Source organism: Argiope bruennichi, chromosome 6, assembly GCF_947563725.1.
Source record: "Argiope bruennichi chromosome 6, qqArgBrue1.1, whole genome shotgun sequence".
Classification (NCBI taxonomy): domain Eukaryota; kingdom Metazoa; phylum Arthropoda; class Arachnida; order Araneae; family Araneidae; genus Argiope; species Argiope bruennichi.
Window position 1 is genome coordinate 36769531 of NC_079156.1, and position 23239 is coordinate 36792769.

General features: G+C 29.3%; 2 protein-coding genes across 6 annotated transcripts in view; one reads left to right on the plus strand and one right to left on the minus strand.

Moving 5' to 3' along the window:
* The window catches only part of LOC129971532 (proton-coupled amino acid transporter 1-like), an 80146-nt gene extending 73484 nt beyond the window's left edge, over positions 1–6662 (plus strand). For 2 of the 5 annotated variants that reach the window (XM_056085400.1, XM_056085397.1), the window contains exons 8-11: positions 853–1028; positions 1881–2065; positions 3470–3598; positions 5015–6660. In XM_056085400.1, coding sequence (XP_055941375.1) covers positions 853–1028; positions 1881–2065; positions 3470–3598; positions 5015–5136 — 612 coding nt within the window. In that variant the 3' untranslated portion in view covers positions 5137–6660. Of the gene's footprint in view, positions 1–852; positions 1029–1880; positions 2066–3469; positions 3599–5014 lie in introns of all 5 variants that reach the window. The other 3 variants (XM_056085396.1, XM_056085398.1, XM_056085399.1) reach the window with 3 other exon arrangements.
* Positions 6663–8970: 2308 nt separating this feature from the next.
* Positions 8971–22806, minus strand: LOC129972935 (chitin deacetylase 8-like). Its single transcript, XM_056087258.1, has 5 exons — positions 22548–22806; positions 15766–16075; positions 13761–14028; positions 12465–12665; positions 8971–9660 (listed from the first exon to the last, which is right to left on the minus strand). The coding sequence occupies exons 1-5, from the start codon at positions 22639–22641 to the stop codon at positions 9319–9321; spliced, it is 1215 nt and encodes a 404-aa protein (XP_055943233.1). The 5' UTR covers positions 22642–22806; the 3' UTR covers positions 8971–9318.
* Positions 22807–23239: the final 433 nt, after the last annotated feature.

The window sequence follows — 23239 nt, forward strand, 5'->3', positions numbered from 1 at the left end:
AAATTGCTTTGTTGAAGATTTTTACATCATATTTATATCATTCTCGTATCACTGGAATTCTTTGTGCTTACAAAAAAAGAAAAGATCAATTTCATCTATATGAGAATAAAAACAAAATTGTATTAATTCTGACTTTTGATTTACTGATGGGCATTTAATAAGCATAGAAAAAGTTTGAGATATTTAGAATTGAAATTATCAAGTTATTTAATTGAAACATAAATTGTTTATTTGTTTTTAATCAAATGGCAATAATGATTATTATCATTCCTATTATTTTATGTTTAAATGCATTGTAAAGCAAGTTATGAATGTAAAAACTATTTGTAGTAATGATACATGGATGCAAGAATTCTTTTTAGAAGTATATATTTGTTAAAAGTGAACACAATTTTTCCAATGCTCCTGAAAACCTATTTATTGTAACTTTTCCTGTCTTGATTTTCAGTTTTCATATCTGATAGTATTGGAAAAACTATAAATTTGCAGAATTAATACTTTTGTCAGGATAAATATAAAAGATGTGAGCATATTTTCAATTTCGCTTACTACATGGAATCTTCTCTATCGTTATTATCACTTCGTATACAATATTTCTAATGGTCATTTGTTTGATATTTACTAACTATCTCCAACAAAATTAAGAATATATGTATTAAAGAAATATGTGAACACAACAATAAACTGATTTTTGAATTCAAGTCAGTATAATTGTTGTAAAAGGTTTCTACGCCTCTACCAATTCATGTAAAAAAGAATATATATTCACTGTATAAAAAATTCAGGGCACATTCAGATTATGGAATTAAATATGTCATTTTGAAATGTACTATATGTTTTCTTTTCTTTCAGGTTCTCCCTTTGGAGAATGCCATGGCAACTCCAGAAGACTTTGGGGGCCTCAATGGAGTACTCAACACAGGGATGGTTGTTGTAGCCTGCTTATATACAGCTGTAGGTTTTTATGGGTACCTGAAATATGGAGATGATGTTAGACCCAGTATCACTTTTAATCTTCCTTCAAGAGCGTAAGTTACATTTTTTTTAATACTCTTTAATGTTTTCTTAAACGAAACATTGGATCAATTATTTATTAAAAATAAAAAAATTCATTTTGTAGTCATTTGAACAGGCTACTAGCTTTGCACTTCTTTATTTCATTTAATATATTTAATCATTAGAAATTCAGATACGATTTGAAGAATATACAATAATCTCCTAATTATCTGTAGAATTAGATGACGCAATAAGTGTGGATAAAAAATTCTGCTGATAATCTGAACAATGACCAAAAAAGGGTTTAAATGTTATAGCTTAATGCATAAGATTGAACATACATGAATTATACAAACATATATTCTATTCAAAAACCTTTTCTTGTGTTTTTTGCATTTATATTTTTAACTGTGGAACTCACAGTAATAAAGTAATAACTTTTTATATATTTTTTTTAGACTTGGTGAATTTGGTAATAATGTTTTATTAAACTTTTTTCCTATGAAATGATAATTTTGACACTTTCATTAAATGAAAACACAGTTTTTCCCATGAAGGTTAAAGATATAAACGAAACAACTTCAGTCTTAAATTATAAATATAATGTTAGTATACTGTAATAAAAAAAAAGTTATATGAATCTTTTTAGCTAATCTTAGACATAAGAATAAATTATTTTTTTACATTTCATATATAAATAATATCCATTTTTGTAAATATCACAAGTATTTAAATTAAAAAGTATGATGAAGTAATAAACTAATTGGTAGTGATAAATATGATATTTGCTTGTTGTCCTTTAGATTCATGATAGGTGATTGAACAATTACAACTTTAGATTTTCTTCCTTTTAGTCCTAAATAATATTTTATTCTATGTTTCAGGGTGAGTGAGCTGATTCGTTTGATGTTTGCTCTAGCTATTTTCTTGTCCTATGCCCTTCAGCTGTATGTACCTATATCAATTATCTGGCCTTATTTGAAGAAAAAGTTTAATTTAGAGAGGTATACAAACAAAGATCAACTCATCATGGAATATTTACTTCGAAGTGTGCTTGTTTTCATCACATGTGAGTAACCTTTTTTTAAACACTTAAATGAAAAAGTTTCAGTTCAGCATGCTGGCTTTTAATGAGCCTTTAGAAGCTCTGAGCTTATGTTTTTTATGAATTCATAACAATTTTAATTCATTTTAGATTTGCCTATGACAGGTATAACTAAAAAAATATTGTTAACTGTCACTGTAAAAGAAAAGTCATTTCTAGAATGGCCATAATGCAGATTCTTGAATTTCATTTTCCCTTCTTGGCTGCTTCAAGGATTTTTTTAAAAAAGTATTTGTATTTTAATATCCCGATTTGTAAATCATCTTACATAATTTATTTAATAGTATTTATTTCATTCTTCCAAGAATTTTTTTTTTTTTTTAATTATAGAAATTCTATGCACAGTATTCTAGCACTCTGAATAATTCAAAATGTTTGTACTGTTTAATATATATCAGTTTAATGGAGGATCCTAAAACATTTGCAGCTTTATTTACCCTAAAAATAAGATTGATTATTGAATTTATATTTAAAAGTATTAAAGATTTCTATTGAAAAATTTTGCAGAATTTTTTTCCATTTGGTAGATTTGCTTTAACTTGTTTTTTCCTTTGTGCAAATTCTTCACTGTTCTATATAATATATAATTCTACTAAATCTCATTTTATTTTATAAACAGAAGAAAACTATTAGTTTAAAGTTAGTTAAAAGATTATAATTTAAACTATTTTGTTTATAAGCAAATTGAATTTATTGAAATTAAAAAAATCAATATCAAATATTCAGTAGATTAGAGATTTCTTGATTAAATGCTACAATCTTTAATTTTATAAAATTTTAAAAAAATAACGTGAAAAAATTATTTCAGATCAAAATTTATTTTAATTGACTTGCAAAGAGATAAAACATAGTTTCAAATTTATGAAAGTTTCTATTCTATGATTTGTAATATTCTTTCTGTTGTAAATTTTTTCAGTATCATTGAATGCCAATTATTTATTAGATTAGACTAATGAATCTGAAATATAATCGAATGCTAAATAAATACATTAAAGTAATGAAGCATTTGATCATTAACTTGATTATATAAAAAATACAAATCAAATGTTTTTCAGTAAAATATATATCAGGAAAATTCGAATTCAATACTCAATGAACAATTAAGGATGACTGAAAAAGTAATGAGGTGATTAATCCCTGATTGTCATAAAAGCCTAATACTATAGAAAGAGAAAAAAAATTGCAACTTTATGTCATAAATTTGAAGTCTAAAATTAAGTATGTGAAATGAAAAATTTGGGTGCATAATAATTTATTTATATATAATTTATAGAAAACAACTATGATCTGACATAAATAACCATGTGGGGAATTTGTAGATATTTCTTTTATTTTAGTTCTTTCTAATGTAAACATTTATAATTGCAGTTCTTATGGCTATTGCTATTCCCAATTTGGATTTGCTAATTTCACTGGTTGGAGCACTGGCTAGCAGTTCATTGGCCCTTATCTTTCCCCCAATAATTGAGCTTTGTACTGTATGGAATAGCAACATGAGTAAGACTTTTTCTTTAATCGTTTATCTATTCTATTTATGTCATAATAGTGCTATTTCAGCTTTTATTAATTTAAATTTTAACTCAATTAAATGAACAATATTTTATATTTAAGTTAATTTTATGGTACAAAATGATCTTTGCTATATGCTGGTATGAGTATTCTGTTACATATCAGCTTTCTGCTCTCCTTTTCCAGTTAATCTTAAAGCACAATAAAAAAGTGCAAGGATTTAAGGTGTATATATTTATTTCATACAAAAAGAAAATAAACATCAAATTTTAAAATTTTGTATTATTAATTCTGCTTTTTTAAGTGGCAGAGAATGATAATTTTGAATCAAGAAGCCAAGAAAAATCAATTTATGTAGGGGAGGATGGAGGGGAGAGATGAAAATATTGACAAAACATTAAAATGATCTACAACCTTTGTGATGGCCAAAAGTTTTGTTTCATTTTACTATGTATTCTAAGAATATACTGAATGTTCAAATTTTGCATTCGAATTATTTGTGCATCATGAACACTATTTTTTTTTTTTTCCTTGTATTGAAAATTTCTGGAACAATATTAATTTTTGACATTCAATTTAAATGACAGATTAAAACTGACAAATCATTAGATTAAACTCTGTAAATTTGTACCTTTACTGGGTTTCTTGCACAATGAACAATTGTTATTAGTCTTTGAATGTTTTTAGGTTTTACTCTTTAAATATATTGATTTATTTTATGCTTTGATAAGATTCTAATAAAAGTTTAGTCTTTTTTTGATCTACTTCTAAATGCATTGAAATCTGCTTACTTGAATTCAATTATAAAATTATATCAGTGTGAAAAGTAGACAAAAGTGAAAATGAATTCAATAGAATTAAACCAATTAATGATTGCAGTAGACATTTTTGAAGGATTTATATATCTTTAATAATTTCAAATTTGCTACATATCAATAACCTGAATATACACCCTCACTGAATATGTTATGAAGTCAGACTTAAAAATTTAGTATAATATTTGGAAAGCAGATTGGTGGGCCAAATTTCTGCTTTCTGTATCTAATTTTACCTGCATGCTCAACATACTAAAATACTACTTTTTTCTATCTGATAATCGTTATATTAAAAGATAAATGCATTTAGAATTTATTCTCCAATTTAACAATGAAATTAACATTTGACAATTTTGGCATTTTAATGTTTTATTTAGTGTTATCCTTCAGATTTCATAAGAAAATGGTCTTAACTCTGAAATTTTAGTTACAACACTCTTTCATAAAAGAAGTTAGTACAAACAAATATTTTGATATAGAGTTATAAAATCCAAAGAATATAAATTCACTTTTTAAAATTTAATTTCCAGATTCTCAAATTTAGTAGAATTAATTGATTTAGAGGGTAATTTTATTTTCTTTATTTTAGGTCCCAGAAAGTTCAGGCTGGTTCTTATGAAAGATATTTTTATTGTGATATTTGGTATTTTTGGTAGTGTAATTGGTACTTACACTGTTATAAGTGAAATTGTAGAATTAATGTCTAAATAGGGGCAATTACAATTTTTGATATCATGTACTTTTCTGTACATCTTATAGGATGTATTTTTTAAAATATTGAATGAATGTAGATTAACTAAATCTACATGTGAAGATTATGCAAAAACTCTATGCAATGACATAATAGTGAGTGTGTGTACATTAAAGAAGATTTTTGCTTGGTTTTTAATATAAGCCATTTGATAAATAGTAAACCTATGCTTTTATTTTAATTAATAGATATATGACTGTTTTGGTCACAGTTGCTTTTAAATAATTAGGAGCACATTATATCAATGAAAGATTTCTTAGAAATTAAAAGACATCAGATTTTAAGAAATATAATAAATCCCAGCTCTGATTATATGTACCTCTAATAACACAGGAGCCTTCTGTCAATTTCTTTCTCTAAATTAATGCTTTTGTATCACATTGAAATACTGCGTATTAGTTTTTGGAATTTTTATTGAAAGATATGATTTGAATACTGATTTTATATCTCTAACAAGACACTTATGTGTATGTTTTATTTTATCTTATTATTGAAATTTTTTAAAAATCATATAATTAACATCATAAATTGAAATCTAATATCTTACCTGCATTAATAATTATGTGTTTGTGTGAAGTCATTAATCAGTTTTTGTTAGAACAAGCAAAAACAGCAGGAAATACTTTGATTCCTCTAAACCAAACATTCCCATCTGTGATCTTATAGAAATTTTTGTGTTTTCAATTTTGTTATAATTTGTGTTGTTATGGTAATGACAACATGGATTTTCTGTATGTTAATTTAATGAAAAAAGAAATGTATATATATGTAATATGATGACGTCTTTTTTTGAGTTTAAAATATCCTAGAAAGTTTGGTAACTAAAATCTTGATTATTGACAAAATTAATATTTTATGTTCAATGTATATTTGATTATAAATTGCATGCGAATCAATTAATTTTAATAGTGAGGTATATTTTATACCTTTTGACTGGATGATTATTTAAAATTTTTCCCATATATGCGCATATTTAAATTATTCTTCATTATCAGACATTGTAATTTAATTACTATATTTAATTTTTAAAGAATTTTACCAATCATTTTAAAATTTTGTATTGTATTAAAATAAATTTAATGAAATTTGACTTATTTTAAAGTAAATTAAATATTTATGGTAACTGAAGAGTTTCCTATTTAAATGCATTTAACTGTAGATAATAATTTTAAAATACATCGAAATTTTTTTCATCTATGAATCTTTTTTTTCCCTCTCATTTTACTAATTTTTAACTTATGAAAAAGATTGATAAATTTCAGAATATTTATTTTTGCTTTGACAGTTTCATTTTTTAACTTTCAAAAATTTGGTTAAAGATTTGATTTCAAATATAATTTAAAAATTGAAATCTCTTCTGTGCAGGAAATCATAACATTTATGATGTGATATTTTTTAATAGATATTGTAGATACTACTGTGAATAAGATCCTTTTATTTTTTTAAGACACAAAGAAAACTTTCAGGAAAAAAAGCACTATATTAAATGTAAGTCATTTAATTTTAGTTTATTAATTATATTGAAAGTTTTCTTATTTCTTATGTAATATAGATCAACTTGTAAAAATTGTATCATAAATATAGTTATTTTCTGGTGCTCTATTTATATTTGTGTAAAGGTTGTTATAGTAAAAGAATAAAGCCTTTTATTCTAATGTGTGATGTCTGTTTGCTTTTAAAAAATTGGATGTTTTAAGTCTAGTCTTTTGACAAAATAAAATTTGCTTAATGTATTATTGATAAATTCTCATTATGTTTATCTTTATAATACAAAACTCTATCATTAGTTAATAACTGAAGTTCATAGTATATAGTAAAGGAACAAATAGTTGTTTATAAATGTTTAGTGAGTAGCATTATACAAGTTTTTATCCATTGTACAGGGTATCCCAGAAGCTTTGAATTTTGAGTATTACCAATGGGGGGGGGAAGGTATCATGAACAACTGACAGTTTAGGCGTATTAAAAATAGATAGCTTCATAAAAGAACAACACATTTTCATAGTTGAGCAATATTTTAAAAGTAATGAAAATTTGGCTGGTGCAATTCACAATTTCCTACCAATTAAAGTTGGTGTCACATGTCATACAACCCAAGAAACAATTTATTTACTGCACGAGTCATTTTCTGCACGTATGATATCCCATTTATTAAAATGTTATCTTTAGACATTTTTTTTAAAACTGATGTAAAAAAATTGGGAAGTTATCATACTGTAATATTTCCTGAAGTCATGTAATTTTTAATTATAATTTCAAAATTATATGATAATAAAATCACTTCAATATGGTTTTGCCCATTGATATGGGTCAAACGAGTTGGGCTATAGAATGTCAGCAAGCGCATTTTCTCCTTTATTATTTGCCAGTTCGTTTAGACTGTTTATTCTATGTAACGAAATTTTTTATATGTATGTACACTCATACCATATACCGTTTATGTTTCTCATTTATTCATTGTAGTTCTTACTCCTTTGTAATCTTAAATTAAGGATATAGAATAATTTAAAGGCAAAGTAAAGGATGCAAAATTTCGATGATACGCCATTTTCCTTTTTCAAAGCTCGCAAATTTATTGTCTCAACATCATTAATCCATTCGTATTAAGGACGAAACTTAAACAAGCTCACTTGTTACTTTCTCATGTACGTATTATAGAGAAAATATAGTAATCGTCAAAAAATTCGAACTCGACATTTTGATGAATCTCCTTGTTTTAGACCACTCTGAGTTCGAAAATTCGAATTCGGCAATTTATCTGAGTCCGTCTGTCTGTGGCAAAGTTAACTTAAAAACGCTTTGAGCTAGATGGTTGAAATGTGGTATAGGGTGTTTACACCAATACCAAATTTTTATATTTATATCAAACTTGAGTAAAATCTGTTCAGAGAAGGTCAGACTATTTGAATATAAGTTTACACAATAGTTACTTACAAAACGAAGAGAGTAGGATAGATAAAATGCTGTACACAGATTTAATATCTATAATATAGGCACCTATCAAATTTTGAGCTAAATCCTTCGATGGATTGCCGGTTTGAGCTTTCGGAAATATGTAAACGCAATAGTTCAAAAACGCAATGACTTAAATACGTCAAATTTGGTATGGGATTTTGTGACTACAAGTGTAGTTTTGTGTCACATTTTTGTTTCAATTGGTTGAAAAAAGTGCGTCTAAATACAAATTCGATTTTAGGATACTATTAACCGCATACCAGATATTAATCGCCAAAGATGACACGATAGATTCAGTAAAAATGCTAAATTCACTTAAAAGTTAATATCTCGTAACTATTGTACGCCGATGCCAGGTAAGGTTCTGTGGTATGATAAGTTAATTAGAGAATATACGAGAAAGTTGTGGAGAGACCACTCCCGCTGGTGATAACCAAATATAACTAGAGGGAGTGGTTATTGGAGCCGCTGTTGCCATTGGTAATAAAAGAAGTCGACTGATCTTTGAGTTATCGTCAAGCACTACTGGTCAAATTCTTTTTGTTTGCAAAATGAACATGGCAATTTATCTGCAAGATATTGATGACATTTTGTTATTATATGGGGTTTTATAAAATTCTTGGCTGTATGATGCATACTGAAACAGTTTAGGACAACATTTTTTGTCACCCTCCCACCAAAAAAAATCACTGTAAACGGTCCATAATGTAAAATTTTAATTCAATTTTATTAAAATAACTTGTTATTGTATTAACATCTAGACTATGAGGTAAACTTTATTTTATCATTGAAAAGAAAATGAATATGATTTTGAAATTTTAAAAGAAAAACATCGACAATAAATGCATCAAATATTTATTTAAAACAGGTTTACAACAGCTTGTAAAATATTTTTAAAAGAATATGGCTGAATGAATGCAATTAATAAAAAGAAACATCAAGATAAATTGTTATTCACATAAGAACTAATGCATTTCTTATATTGGGTGAAAGCTCAAGCTCTTGCAAATGCCAAGTTCAGTACACTGTGCTCTGATCGTGCAAGGTGCTGAAAAGCATGAAGGTTAAGTCACTTCAAGTTTCTAGTTTGACATTCTTTTATAGCAATTAAAAATGCAATTCAGTAAAAGCGAACTTATTAATTATTAATAATGACTTTCAGAAAGATACGACATTGAGTGCGTTTACTAAAAGAGACTTTCGAAGTTGGGGAAATTCTTTGGTGGTACTTTACCCAAGGGTGAGCCCACCCACGGGTAATACTTGGGGCACATGACGCAACTTTTCATAAAACGTGAAAGTTCCTTGTAGTTGCAAATTTCGACTTTGTTACAAGACTTCGGTGGTGAGTGTTTATAGGGTTTAAACTCCCTGTACGTAGTGGGGTTCCGAATGTATTCCACTACATCCCGGAGTGTGGCTGCGATCACATCTGGATTTTTCAATACTTCGTCTAGGAACTGCAAGAATCCTTGTAGTCGAGCATTATTACGTAGCCATGCCTCATGTAGGAAGATGGGAAATGGAGCCTGAAAGTAAAGTTTATTTATTTATTTTTAATTGAAGAACGAACTGTCTAATTACGTACTTATTTAAATTTTAAAAAAGAAGAGATAAATTAAAGAGATAAATACAGTATGCTCCAAAATATACAGTACTGAAACTCGTGCATCTCGAACACGTGGTTGCGTTTATCAACGAGACATTGCTCCAGCTACACGTGTTCGCAGTAGTGAAAAGGAAGTTTTGTTGTGCATTTGTTGTTGGAAATGCGCGTCTCGACAGAGGAAAAAGTATTGTTACGGATTTCCCTCTATCACTATCAATCCAACGGGTTCGTTTACTTGTGTGTATTTAGTGGTTGTGTATGGTATGAAGATAACACAACACAATGATCAGTCCTTTCAGTAGACGAACACACAACACGTTTATTGACACTACGGCACAAAGACGACAACTATATACAGCATAGAGAAGACAATTATCTTCAGCCGAGACGTGCACACAGCAGCGCACAACAAGACTCTACTGCAGACAGTAGCGCACAGCTTAGTTCAGCACTAGCTTGACTCCGTCGCTGCTCTTCTAATCTCTGGAAGACCCGTTGTTTACCGTCGATTCCGACTACAACTACGGCAGCTGCAGACTGCCTCCTTTTATAGGTCTCAGGAGGCGGGGCTAGAAGCCTCTCAACCAATCGGGAACTTTTGAGGCGTATCTCGGTTCCCAATGGATGGATCGGGAAAATTCTCGATGTGTCAGGTATAATCTATGTTGGCGTCAAAGTCGCCAAATTCGTCGCCAAGCTCTGGGACCTCCAACGCGACACCCGTACTCTGTCCAATACAGATGACTGTAAAACAGTCTTTCTGATGATGGAACCAACTATACTGGGAAGCAGCATCACAGATTCGTAACAGTATTTATAATTCAGCATGATTTCCGTCCATACGGAAATGGTTGTGAAGGTGGACCGAGTTAAAAAAAGATGGCGGAACAATTCCAAGAGAAGTTTAATAAGACAGCACCAAGTAACAAAATTATGCTGTCTATTGTTACGAATTTTCGCCGTTCTGGTAGTGTACTGTGTCAACGGAAGGGGATACCTTCTTGTGGGGAATGTTAAAGGAGAGTGTGTTCAACTGTGAAAATCCACCAGTGCTTGCATTACTTAGAAAATCATCTCTTTTTGCAGGAGTCTGTTGCAACCTTTGTTTCATGATATGTTTGAGAAGCTGCTTGAACGATATGAACGCTGTCTACAGCGAGACAGTGGCACACTTTGAGCACTTACATTACGCATACCGTAGTAAATCAATACGCTAATAGTGTGTAAGTATGTATGTATGTTAATTTCTTTTGTGGAAAAATAGACTCACAGATGACAATAATGCAATTTTGTTCTTCTTTTCATTTAAATACTATATATTTTGGCACACACTGTATTTAACATCATAGAATGTTTCCGAATTAAGTAATGAAAAAATGAAATTTAATCAACGAAGAAAGTAAATAATAATTATAATAATAATAATAATCTGAAAGATGCACTCGCTTGAATATCAGATATTACATTTTTCCATTTAAGACGAACCCTTTTTCAAGTCACGGTGAGTTAATAATTTTAACCGCTAAATTTCTCTGCCAGTTTTATAGATAGCTCCATTAAATTTTTCCATGTGTTTTTATTATGATATAGCTTATACATTTTTCTAATTGTGCTTTTTTGGATGGATTTCCCTTATTTTTTTTAGTTATTTTGTATAGCTTTATTTCGCCACTATGAGTGCTGTATTTTGTCCCAATAAATTCAGTGCATTCACTTTACCATAGATAAACTTTACTTCCTTGGCTATACGAAACACTATTTTGAATTTAAATGTGTTAAAATGACTTAAGACTTCATCGATCACCTTGTGTGTGTATGTATATAAAATTTTGTTCATGTTATCTTGTTAACGCAATAAGTTGAGTAATTTTAGATTTAAACTATCCTGGGATATGTTATAAGGAGAATAAAGTATGAAATTTTAAATAATTTTATATTTTTAACATAATACTTTTCATATTTTTCTCCTGTATGGATACAAAGATATTTCACACTGATTTTACAAACAAGGAATGTCAATATCATATTTAGAAGCATTATTAAACTTTCAAAGGAAAGCAAAAAAGTGTTAAATTTGGTGATCGAAGAGGCCAAAGAAAACTGTTATGCTTGTAGCTAGTTTATCTTCAAATGCTTGTTTAATATTTAATTAAAAGAATTTTGTTGCAATTCTTTGATCACATCTTATATTCTGTAAATACTGAACGTTCTAGCTTCCCTCAGCTCTCGGTGAATAAGAAAGAGCTTTTAGCGATTGCATAGATATTTACTTTGGGAGGCGTTTTCTATCACTCTTTGAACTACTATTACGACCTGCATAATCTCTCATATAAATACATATCAATGGATTGCACCTTCGTCTTGATATGCATGTTGCTTATAATCCTTTAGGGAATGATACGAATTACAGCAACGCCTTCTATTGTTTGAATGGACCATTTCTGCGCATACATTGTGTTATAAAGTATTTGCTTTCAATCCATTCTATGTGCTTTTAAATTTACGCCAGGTGTTTTAGAATCACTCTAATATGCTTCATTAAAATAAATAAATAAAATAATAATAATAATAATAATAACGAAATCCTAATAGCACAAGATATTACTACAATATTCCCACGGTGTCATTCGATATGATAAATGCCGTATATTGTTGCGAATATATCGTGGCGATATTCGTTGGGTATTTTGTGCTAATAGGGTAGTGTCAAGGATAAAGACTCACCTTGTTCGATTTGTAATGTCTGAGGAAATTCTTCATGAGAAAATCTTTGGTGTCTGCTGCAGTATCGGGTTGTGGTGTGCAAGCGTCCAGCATAGAACAAAAGAAATCTCCTCCTTCTTTGGACCACCGATGGTACTGTATCATTGGAACCTCCCACAAACCCTCAAAATTTCCTTTAGGGCAAGGCTCTATCTGGCAGTCCTGAAAATAAATTTTGTGAGGAAAATTTATAAAAAGGTAATGAACATGTAAATACGATAGGATATTGAGAAAAAAACAACAAGGAATGCAGTGAATTTTCTAGTATTAAGTGCACTATTTTGTAAATCTAGTCACCAGATAAATATGCAAATACTGTCGCATTTTACGGTTAAATGTTTATTATATTTAAAAAGATAAATTTATCAAAAAATGTAGTAGTTGTAATTCTTTATGATTCCCTCCCATCTAATTGCCCAAGTTTGTTTTTTTTCAGCTTTAAGAAATTGTAATATTTTGGTGTCAAAACAACCAAACTATTTCGGTTTTAGAATCTTCAAAAACCGAAGAAAATTCTTCAATTAAAAAAAAAAATTCTCAAATGATTTGAAAATAAAAAGTAATATATGGTATTTGAGGATGTCTAGGTTATTAATACGACTACTTAGTAGTCGTAGCATTACTTAAATTTTACCAGTATCCATTCTCTAATATTTTGGCTGTTCTACCTAGAAAAGATTCTAAATTGAGCTAAATTACACCTGTAAATTCTCCTGTGGATGAAGATGTTGCATTTGCTTGCCTTCTAGACCAATTGCTCTTATTTTGATTTCATAACTTTATCCTTTTCTCGAAATATTATTAAACTGAAGAAGTACAACTTTTTAGAGAAATTAATAGGATTTGATTTCTTTTTAATTATATCTGATGAGTTTCCTCATAACGTTTATAGTTCTTGCACGGAAATCCTCGCTGTTCAGTAGAAACTCCATTATTTGATCTGTTATCTGGAAACTGCAATTCCATCAAAATTAAAAGCCTTTTGTTGAAATACTTAAATTGTCTTATCTTTTGTGTTTTTTTTTCACAAATGATATAATTTTTTTAATCGCTTCCATTTTTGAAAGCAGGAGAAGTTTTTGAAGCAGGAAATCAGCAGAAGTCACTAAAACTATCTTCCAAACACCAAAGGTTACTTGTATTTTTGTTGCTTACTGCGAGATCCTTCTTTCAGTTATTGAAATTCAGAATTTTTCAAAATGATTTTTAAAGGTGCGCATTAAAACATAAAAAGTAAGTCTAAAAAAGTTTTTTTACCTGACCATATCCATGATCCAAGGTATACGGCCATATGGGCGGATCCATATAGCTCCTGCTGGGCATACTGGAGTCATAGAGGAATCTTTCTTTCTTCAGGACAGAGAAAGTAGTGTCTCCAGCTGTCTGTAAGAAGGGTGCTCGATGCCCAACCAATTCACCATGCGGGAGGCCACTGAAGGTCACCAACATGGTCCTCATGCCAGCCGTCTCTTGCTTCCACTTGGTTTCGTTACCATCTCGCCATAAATCCGTGTTGCTCTCGTGGCTGTGAAAAGTTTCAAACAGGGAGTGAACTGGTTGATACTCAAGGATTTATATGGCATAAATAATCTATTTTTACTCAATAATAATTCTTAGTTAAATCGTAATAAGAAAGTGACCAAAAAGGGTTATTGCTGCCGTGATATTACAAATGAAAACATATCATTTTAACCAGATGTTCGATTGAAAAGAAATTTATCCATAATCTGCTGCTAGGAGGACTAAATGCCACTGCAGTTCTTCGTCAATACAACATAATGTAAATGCGCTATATCAATTAAATGTATCCATATTTAATTTCCAAATTTTAAAATCCATTTGCGCGTTTTTAACCTGAATGCAGTGGCAATGGTAACATTGATTGATAAATACTCTAATGCTTATATTTTCAAACTTCTGAAACTTCTTCAATTTTATTCTTAAATCTAAACATCATTTTTAGATTATTTTATACCTTGTTCATGATAAGTATTTTTATGAATTTGTAATATTGTTTCCCTGCACAATAAATACCCAGGCAAGAAGATAAGGATTGCAGATATAGTAACTTGTCAGTGACCTCACCTCAGCTTTAGCGACAAACTTGACGACGATGAATTTGGCGTCAAAAATAAAATACCAGAATGTTTCAGAAGTTTGAAGATAGCTCCATTAGGACTCGAGTTTCAGGACCATTTTTCGGCGATTCTATCTCATAAAAGGGTGAGACGCAGAAAGATGAGCACATTTCCAGAATTCTTCGTCATTCTTTGATCTTGATTTTCGCTCTATTAAGTACCTTTTTGCTCAATTTTTTCCCCATTTGTATATGAATATCGTTTCGTTTCTGACCGGATTATTTTAATTCAGTCTGCGAGTAGACTGAATTTATTTTATTGTTAAATGTAAACATACCCTCCTTTCATTTTTCCTCTCTCCTCTATTTTGATGAATCAAACCAATCCTAACATGTGCGCAAAAGCGCGGAGTGTTTTAAAATCCGTTGTCAAACTATAGAACACTCGATGCCCTGTCACGGGAGCTATAAAAAGCGGAGTTCAGGGATACAGTGAGTCTGTCGAATGGAGAATAGTAATCAAATGAGTTGAGCTAAATCGAGTTGTTAAGCGAAGTCCTCTTTGGAGCTTTATTCTCTTCTTTGAGCGCTTTGCGCTGTTACGATTGTTTAGAATCGTTATCTTGTGTGTTACTGTTTATTGCAAGTGTTGTTTTGTAAACGCTTCGTTTTCGAATTTTGTGTGCATTGTTTTGTTACATGTGCATTGTTTTTTCGTGCAGAGTAAAGCATCATTATTTGTTTTTCATCCTGTTGAAATGTTTACTGTAAACCCATAGGCAGGATTCGATTTTCCTTTAGAGTATTTTACCAAACCATGATAAGTGCGAAATAATATTACACTTTTGTATTGAACTTTTACCAATTGTTTTAAACATATCTTTACATAATTTTCACGTTTTCACCAACTTAGAGCAGCATAATCAAATAAATATGTTTCAATAATTTACGAGAAATTCCTGTATAAGAAATTATTTTAATAATTTACATGTATTACATTATTTTTCTCTTTATGGTGTAGGTTTTTAAGCATGTCATGTTGTGTATATAATGCGTGCATGAAAGTTATTGGTTTTCATAAGCTCTAACTAAATTAATATGGTAGGCGATTAGCTGGGTGGAAAGGGCGGATAGTTTTAAAAAATGACGTTTGAAATTTTAGGTGCCGTTAATCAAATATCTTACCTGATGGAATGCACCGCTATCTCGTGCCCCTCGTTGTAAAGTTTTTGAGTGAGGCTGTAATCGTTGTACTCGTGGCACACGAAGAATGTCATAGGAACTTTTTTGGCGGCAATCTTCTTGTAAGTTTCTATGTTGGCGACAGTAATGGCGTCGTCGAAAGTTATCATCAAGAACTGTGGCCTGTCCGGTACAGACACTTTAGGTTGGGCTAAAAAGCAGCTGCATTGTGGTAGCTTGCAATTACTCTCGTCGCATACAGGCGTTTGATCTTCGTCTGAATACACGTAATCATCGTATTGAGGTGCTGGCTCTGGTGGAATGGAAAAGGATTTTTTTAATAAATATTTTTGTCTCATGTTATAGTATAATTGTCGCGTACGCGATTTAATTTAAACAACTCAACTTAATGATTTCTGGAAAAAACGCAAACGATACTCTTCCGAACCCTTTTTGTAAATATAAGTTACATTAAAATTCTTTTCTTACAACTGTGAGCGTTTTTTGTTGTCACACAAGCATAGTTCCTTATCAATTTTACAGATTAAAAGAATCTGCTGTTCCAGCATTTTGGTTAGAGAAGTTCTGTTCATAGTATTTTGTCGATATTAAATGCTGATGCAACTGTAATCATGTACTCTAACAGCATAAAATGACCAACAATATTGTTATTCTCACTACAGTATACGCCATTCAGAATATCGAATAACATTTTGGAAATAACATACAATATCTTGTGCTAATAATGTGCTCAATATCTTGTGTTCAATCAATAAATTTAAAATAATATGAAGACAATTTTATTAATAGTGTTAAATAAGCATTTCAATTAATCAAAAATTTGTAATTATTTAATGACTTTTATTTGTTGCAACATGTTTATGCAACTAAAATATAAAGCGGAAAATGCATGTCTATTCTAAGAGCTCCTATGAAATGTCAAACAGTAGCGACGTGAAATTTGTCAACGTCATTATAAGGTTTTAAAAACAACTGTCTTATTTAAAGCTTTCAAAATAATTACTTCTCAAAATATTTAATTAAATACAAAAATTAATCCAAGTTTCGTTGTTCTTGTTTAGATTTCGACAATAATTTTTTAATGATTATAGCATGAAAATTTTTATATATAATCTTAAATGATAAATAGTTATCCTTTTAAATTATGCCAAATAAATTATATCTTTTTTTTAATGATACCAAATAAATAATTTTCTTAATTTTAATAAATATTTTAAAATTAATTTTAAATGCAATTTGTAACAATGCTTATTTTGTCGAATTGAAGTTCGATTCAATTTCATTGTCTCATCAAATCTTTCAGGCGCACGGTTTCGCAATTGGAAAGTTGTGATAAAATTATTATCTATTTTACACATAAATTTTAAGACAGGATTTTTACATCCGCTTTTATTTCGTAACTGGCATTCCATTTAATATGCACAAATAACAATCCAGTGATGTCAATTCGGGTATTATGAGATGTTTCATTTTATTTTCGGGAATTGTTAAATGTTCTCATCAATGCGCAAAATTATTATCGGTTATCGAGTCCCGTCCTTACATGAGAAATTGGACCTAGACAGAAAAAAAAAAAAAAAAAAAAAAAAAAGATACAATGCGCGGTGTTTTTGTTGTCAAACAAACAAACAGCAAAAAAAAGAGGGGAGGGAGGGGTTATTTCCAGTTGTGTAAATAAACGAAGCTTCTGTTATCACCAAAGCAGGAAAAGGAGAAAAAAAAATAATAATAAAATCCCATTGATCCCTACCCGAAATCCCTACAGATGATGTAAGAAGAGGAAGATTTAGTTGCTAGATGAGAAGTCAGACGAGCCGGGAGAGAATGAGCGACCAATGATATGTGGGTTTTGAGAAGCTCCTAGGCTCGATGGCCTTTCATCTTCTATTCGGCTAATTTGATGGATAAGTACCAGACAATATATGTTGAACGTAATTTTAAAAGCTGTATTATTATTATTTTAATTATATTAATTTAAAAAAGAAATGAGTAGAATGTAGTGAAAAAAGAAAGAGAAAAAAATAAAGAGAAAAATTTATTAATTATTAACTAATATCAATTTACCTAACGTTATTAATATCTATGAATAGATGCATTGGACAATGGCAGGGAACTTTCAAGCTGACGAGGTGAGGGGGTGGGTCTTTTAATGGAGTTGCGTCCGAGGTCTTCTGTTTCTGTTACTTTTGGGGTCGTATACAGGTATTTCTTTTATTGCTTCATTGCTATTGCTATCAAGTTTTTGGTAGTATTTGATGGCTAGTTTTTTAAAATGTTCTTCTATTGTTGTTAGTTCTAAATCTTTTAGTATATTTTTATTCCTGATAAACCAGGGGAAACGAAAGCAATCATTATATTGGAAAACGGAAGTCTGATAGCCATCGGGCCACCTCAAAAATGAACGATAGAAGCTGCAGTGAAAAACCATTTTATAAAGTTTAAAGTATTATGAATTCTTAAGCTTCAAAATAATTTTTTAAAACAATCTTTTTTAAATGCGAATATATTAGTTGGTCTATTATAAACCACTAATTATATCCTCTGAGGGTAATCCTGGTGAAGATGGTTTGACGTAAGAATAAAATTTGATATAACTGCTTGATATTTATCTTCGACTTAGACGAAACTACTAGCTCCATAATTACATTCAAGCCATCAATCCCTGGATTTAACAATTTGCTGTATTTTTTTCATTTAAAGAGATGTGAAAGTAAAGTTTTTCTCAGGAATGGGCAAGAATTTTTATCTGTTGCTATATTATCAGAAAGCTGTCAAAAATATCAGCAAATCGTAAAAGATTTTCTAGAATACATTCATCAGTATAAATATTCGCTGTCACGACTCACACATGAGATTCGAAATATCTTTCTTTCTCAAAGGCTCCCAACAGATAGCTCGGAAACGGTCAGTGGGAGAATATATATAAAAAAGCATATAACAAGTAAATTCACTAAAAAAGTGCCTCGAAACGCACTTTTTAAGAATCTAATTTCCAAAAAATTTTCCTTGAACACCCTTTTGTTTGAGGGCATTCCATATTCTCTTGGAAAATACGTTCTTCCCCACCAAGTCGGGAATGGCTGTGGGCCGTAAAAAATTACGGGTTAGGAATCACTGATTTAGCTATTCAGATGACAGTTTCTTTGCTATCTTTATACTGTAATTGAGACGGGGTCTCTAATTATAGTTTTTCTAGTTAGTTTCCTCTGAGGGCGATACTGAGCATAATAGACCACTTGTTAAAAATTCATAAGAAAATGTTGACTATTTCATGGTAATATTTTTAACGTTATTATCAAGTTTATTCACAAATAAAAAACTTGTTTAATTTTAATTGACATTATTTTTGAAGTATATATGTGCATATTAACAATGTTCTTTCTATTCCATTTTGCTAGAATTTTTTTTTAAATCTCTTTTTAATTGTTGTTCTACTTTATCTAAATCGTTCCTACGGAAAGGTAAAATACTATGGAAGAATACAGAACATAATATTAGTTAGGTCACATTATTTCGTTTAGTTCGCTGTGCCGAGACCATAGCACAGGTATGATAAAAGTTTCTCTAGGCTTTCTTTTATTAAAATGATAGTATTTATAGTTTGAATACTATCGGTAAATTAGGCAGCATAAAAATTGCTCAAAATACTCTAATGAGCAGTCTTTTGGATCTAAAGCTACAAAATTTAGTATGTAATAGCTTTTTAGGTAATTGATGCTTATTAAGAAACAGTTTTAAAAAATTTAATTAGATTTTTATTAATTAAAAATTATTAATTTTAATTTCTTCAAAGCACACTATCGAGCAAAAGCCATTTTGATATCACTTTAAAATTAAAAAAAAAAATTACGCTCATAGTAGTTTTGTTAATGCATTTTTCACTTTAATTATTTTTTAATTAGTTTAACACACATTTTTGTAATGATCCTTTTTCTTTATGGATATCTTAAAATCTTTCATATAACTAAACAAGAATAAACATTAGATTCTTACATTTATTTCTAACTAATATTTTGACATACATCAAAAACTGAATACTTTTTTGACTTGATTAGCTTTTTAACTGACATTTTTAAAAAAAATTATACTATGCACAGAATGCAAAGAAGACAAGAAAGGCGATTCGATCCTAAAACATCATGTTACAACTTTCGTAAATAAGGATTCCAATCTCTTTTTTTTTCCCATCGTCCTACTCTTCATATTTGGTTTCTGAAAAAGAAAATAGATGTTCCGATATTATGTCTTCATTTTCTTCATTCTCCCAATATTCGATGCTTTGTTGAAATAAGTGACCTTTATATTCCTTAATACCGTCTTTCCTTCACGGTTGTGACAATATACCTACTGTGCACCATTCTAGCTATAATATTCGAAGTGTTTTAGCAGAATCTTATTACCTGAAAGGCGAATCGTTTTTTAAGATTCAGTTTTAAGTGAATCAAAAAGCATGCATAAGCTTAGGCGTTCACCTTCAAAATCATTTCAAAACCAAAACTAAAATAATAAGAATAATTACTTTAAAATCACATCCCACTGAATTTTAGTTTACGAAAGAATTAGATTGTTCTTAATTCTTATTTTTATGTTTTCTATAAAAAATAATTAAATAAGCGAGCATTAAACAAGTGAAGCATTAACTAAAGTTACTCAACTGTGAAGGCCAGGAAAAATGAAACCTTGTCCGTTAAAGTCAATTTTATTCAGTGTTCGGTAAGAAGAGAAAATTACATTTTTTAAAGCTGTCTTTTTAAAGCTATGTTTGTAATTAATTATGACCTTGATAAATGAATTTGCAATAGTTGTTTTAAGGTGTGAATACTTTTAGAATTCACACTTGTAGAATTGTGCGACCAATTTATATCAACATAATATTTATAGAATTTTGGAATGAGTGTGCCTTTTTTAGTTTTTTCGTGCTATATTATTTTTGTTTGATTTCTTTTTTGTATATCTTATAGTGGTATACTTTTTTGTATAAATACCCAGTTATCGGCTCAGACGAGAGCCAAAAGAAAACACTTTCACATTCGCTCTTATTATTAGTAATAATTGAATTTGTCCTATACTTTAAATCAAGGTCCAGATTTTTAGAGATTTGAATAGAAATTAAGACAGCTAAAATTATTCCAAAATTCCTAAGTATGCCAACGACTGTTGTAGTTAAAATATTTTTTTTCTTTCTTGACCTTCCTATAACTTTTAAATAGAAATTCTTAAACATTTTCAATAATCTTTACAACAGCATATATGAGTTAAGGCCCATTATGCTTAAATAATATACGAGCAGTACAAGATAATCCATTATTGTGAAATGATTGAGATATATTTGAGATATATTTGAAGAAAATATACAGCAGTCTTATTTGGAATTAAAATTGAAAAAATACCGTGATAATATAGAAAAAATTTTTTAAGTAGAATAAATAGCACAGGGTTATTAGTGCAATCTGTTCTATTCAAGTTTTTAAAATACTTTTTTTTTTTCATTTTCTGATTTAAAATTTCGCAGAAATCCTTTTTTTAATGTAATAATTCTAGAAAAGATAATTGACCTATTTTCCTATTTTTCTCGATATGTTCATTTCTGAATTATATTTCACTTTCTTAAACAAAATATAAAAATATATAATTTTAATTATTTTTAATGACTTATTTAATTAAGAATAATTCGAGAATGAAAAAATTTCAGAAATCAAAACCTTTTTAAAGTGTTATTAAAAATTTAAAAGATAAAAAAAGTTCTAAAACGCATATAAAATGGGTAGTATAAAGTTTTAAATAAAAAAAAATCCCGAATATTGAAGGAATAACAGTGCCCAGGTACTTCGGCCATTAGTGGCTTCATTTATTTATTGTCAAGTTTGTGAAATCTCTTGCAATTAATGTGAGAATCCTGAATATTTTGAAAAAATTCGTCGTATGTTTTTGAAAAGCATTAAAGATCATATCAGATTTAATGATATATTACATTTTTTCCCAATTCATAAGTATATGGAAAAAGGAATAAACATGCGAGATAAAAATAAAAGCGGTTACTCTGAAACTAACAAAAATTTTTCATCCACAAGAAAAGTTATTTGACTAGTCCATATCAATCTGCTGCTGAATCATTTAATTAGCTTTCTTTAAAGATATAGGAATCTCTCTCTCTCTCTCTTTCTTTTTTTTTTGTCAAAAGTGTAAACATATAAATTATGTCTGAAATTGCCAAATTAGCATTAGCCATATTACCCATAGATGTATCGATAGAATTTACATCGTTTTAATTGTTGAAAACAGATTTCCGAAATAACAAGAATACAGATTAAGCTACTATATTTAAACTTGAAGTAGCTCAAGATGAAAATATACGTTGAATGCAACGTTCAATGAAACAAATTCGATTATTATATTCTTCTCTTGTTTTTGAAAAAATATTTCTATACAATAAAATATAATAAATGGATTAATGGAAATCAATCAATATTCTAATCATAATAAACAATTCGAATTTGTAAAAACTTTTCTCAAATTGAAAATTGAATGGAATTAAAATGATGAAAGTAAAATTAAAAAATACTATTCAAAAAAATAAACGATTTTTTTAAATCGTAGTTATTTCACTTCTTCAAAATGGAAAATTTGAATAGATTTTTTTTTGATTTCTTATATTTATTTATTTTGCATTAAAATCTAAAAGCAAAAATTTTAACCAAACTTTTGGAAAGTAAAATTCAGCGGAAAAAAATCGTTTGCAAGTTTGACTAAATAAAAATTCTCACCTGTGTATTTGAAAACACAACAGAAGAACAAAAGGGCAATCACACTTCTGACTGGAGCCATTTTTTCATTTGAGTAAATTTGGTCATTGAACATTTCATTTATAAATGCATCCTTATCAATCGGGATGAAAATCCCAAACAATATCGAGTAGTTAGATCCTTTTTCGAATGTGATAATATCGATCAAATTGATTTGTTTAAAAATGTATGCAAACAAGAACAATCTTGCTGATTTGCGAATAAGTTCGTTGCCAAGGTAAGTACGTTAACTCTCTTTCGAACTAGAGCTTATCTCCTCCTTTCATAATATTAACAAAAAAATTTAAGACAGACATCTTTCGTTCTTATCAATTCATTTCGATTTCGTCAGAAATTCCAAAAAGAGAAAACATAGCATCGTCATTGTGCAGCTTTAAACTGGTTTCATTATGTGATTAAGAACTTTTTAAGTTGGTTTCACTTTCACAAGAACTGAAAATGTACTTTTTAATAAACTAATATGAAAATTGGATGGAAATTACGAAATAATAAAGGAGTATACACCAGTCAATATTTTTAAAGCAGAACAATCTGACAAGATGAGTTCTTATAGCTCAGTACAAAAAATTGCAATTGCTCTTCAAACTGTATAATTTAACAATCTTAAATAATGCCCCATACTACATGTTCCAGATTATTCATTTTTTTAACTA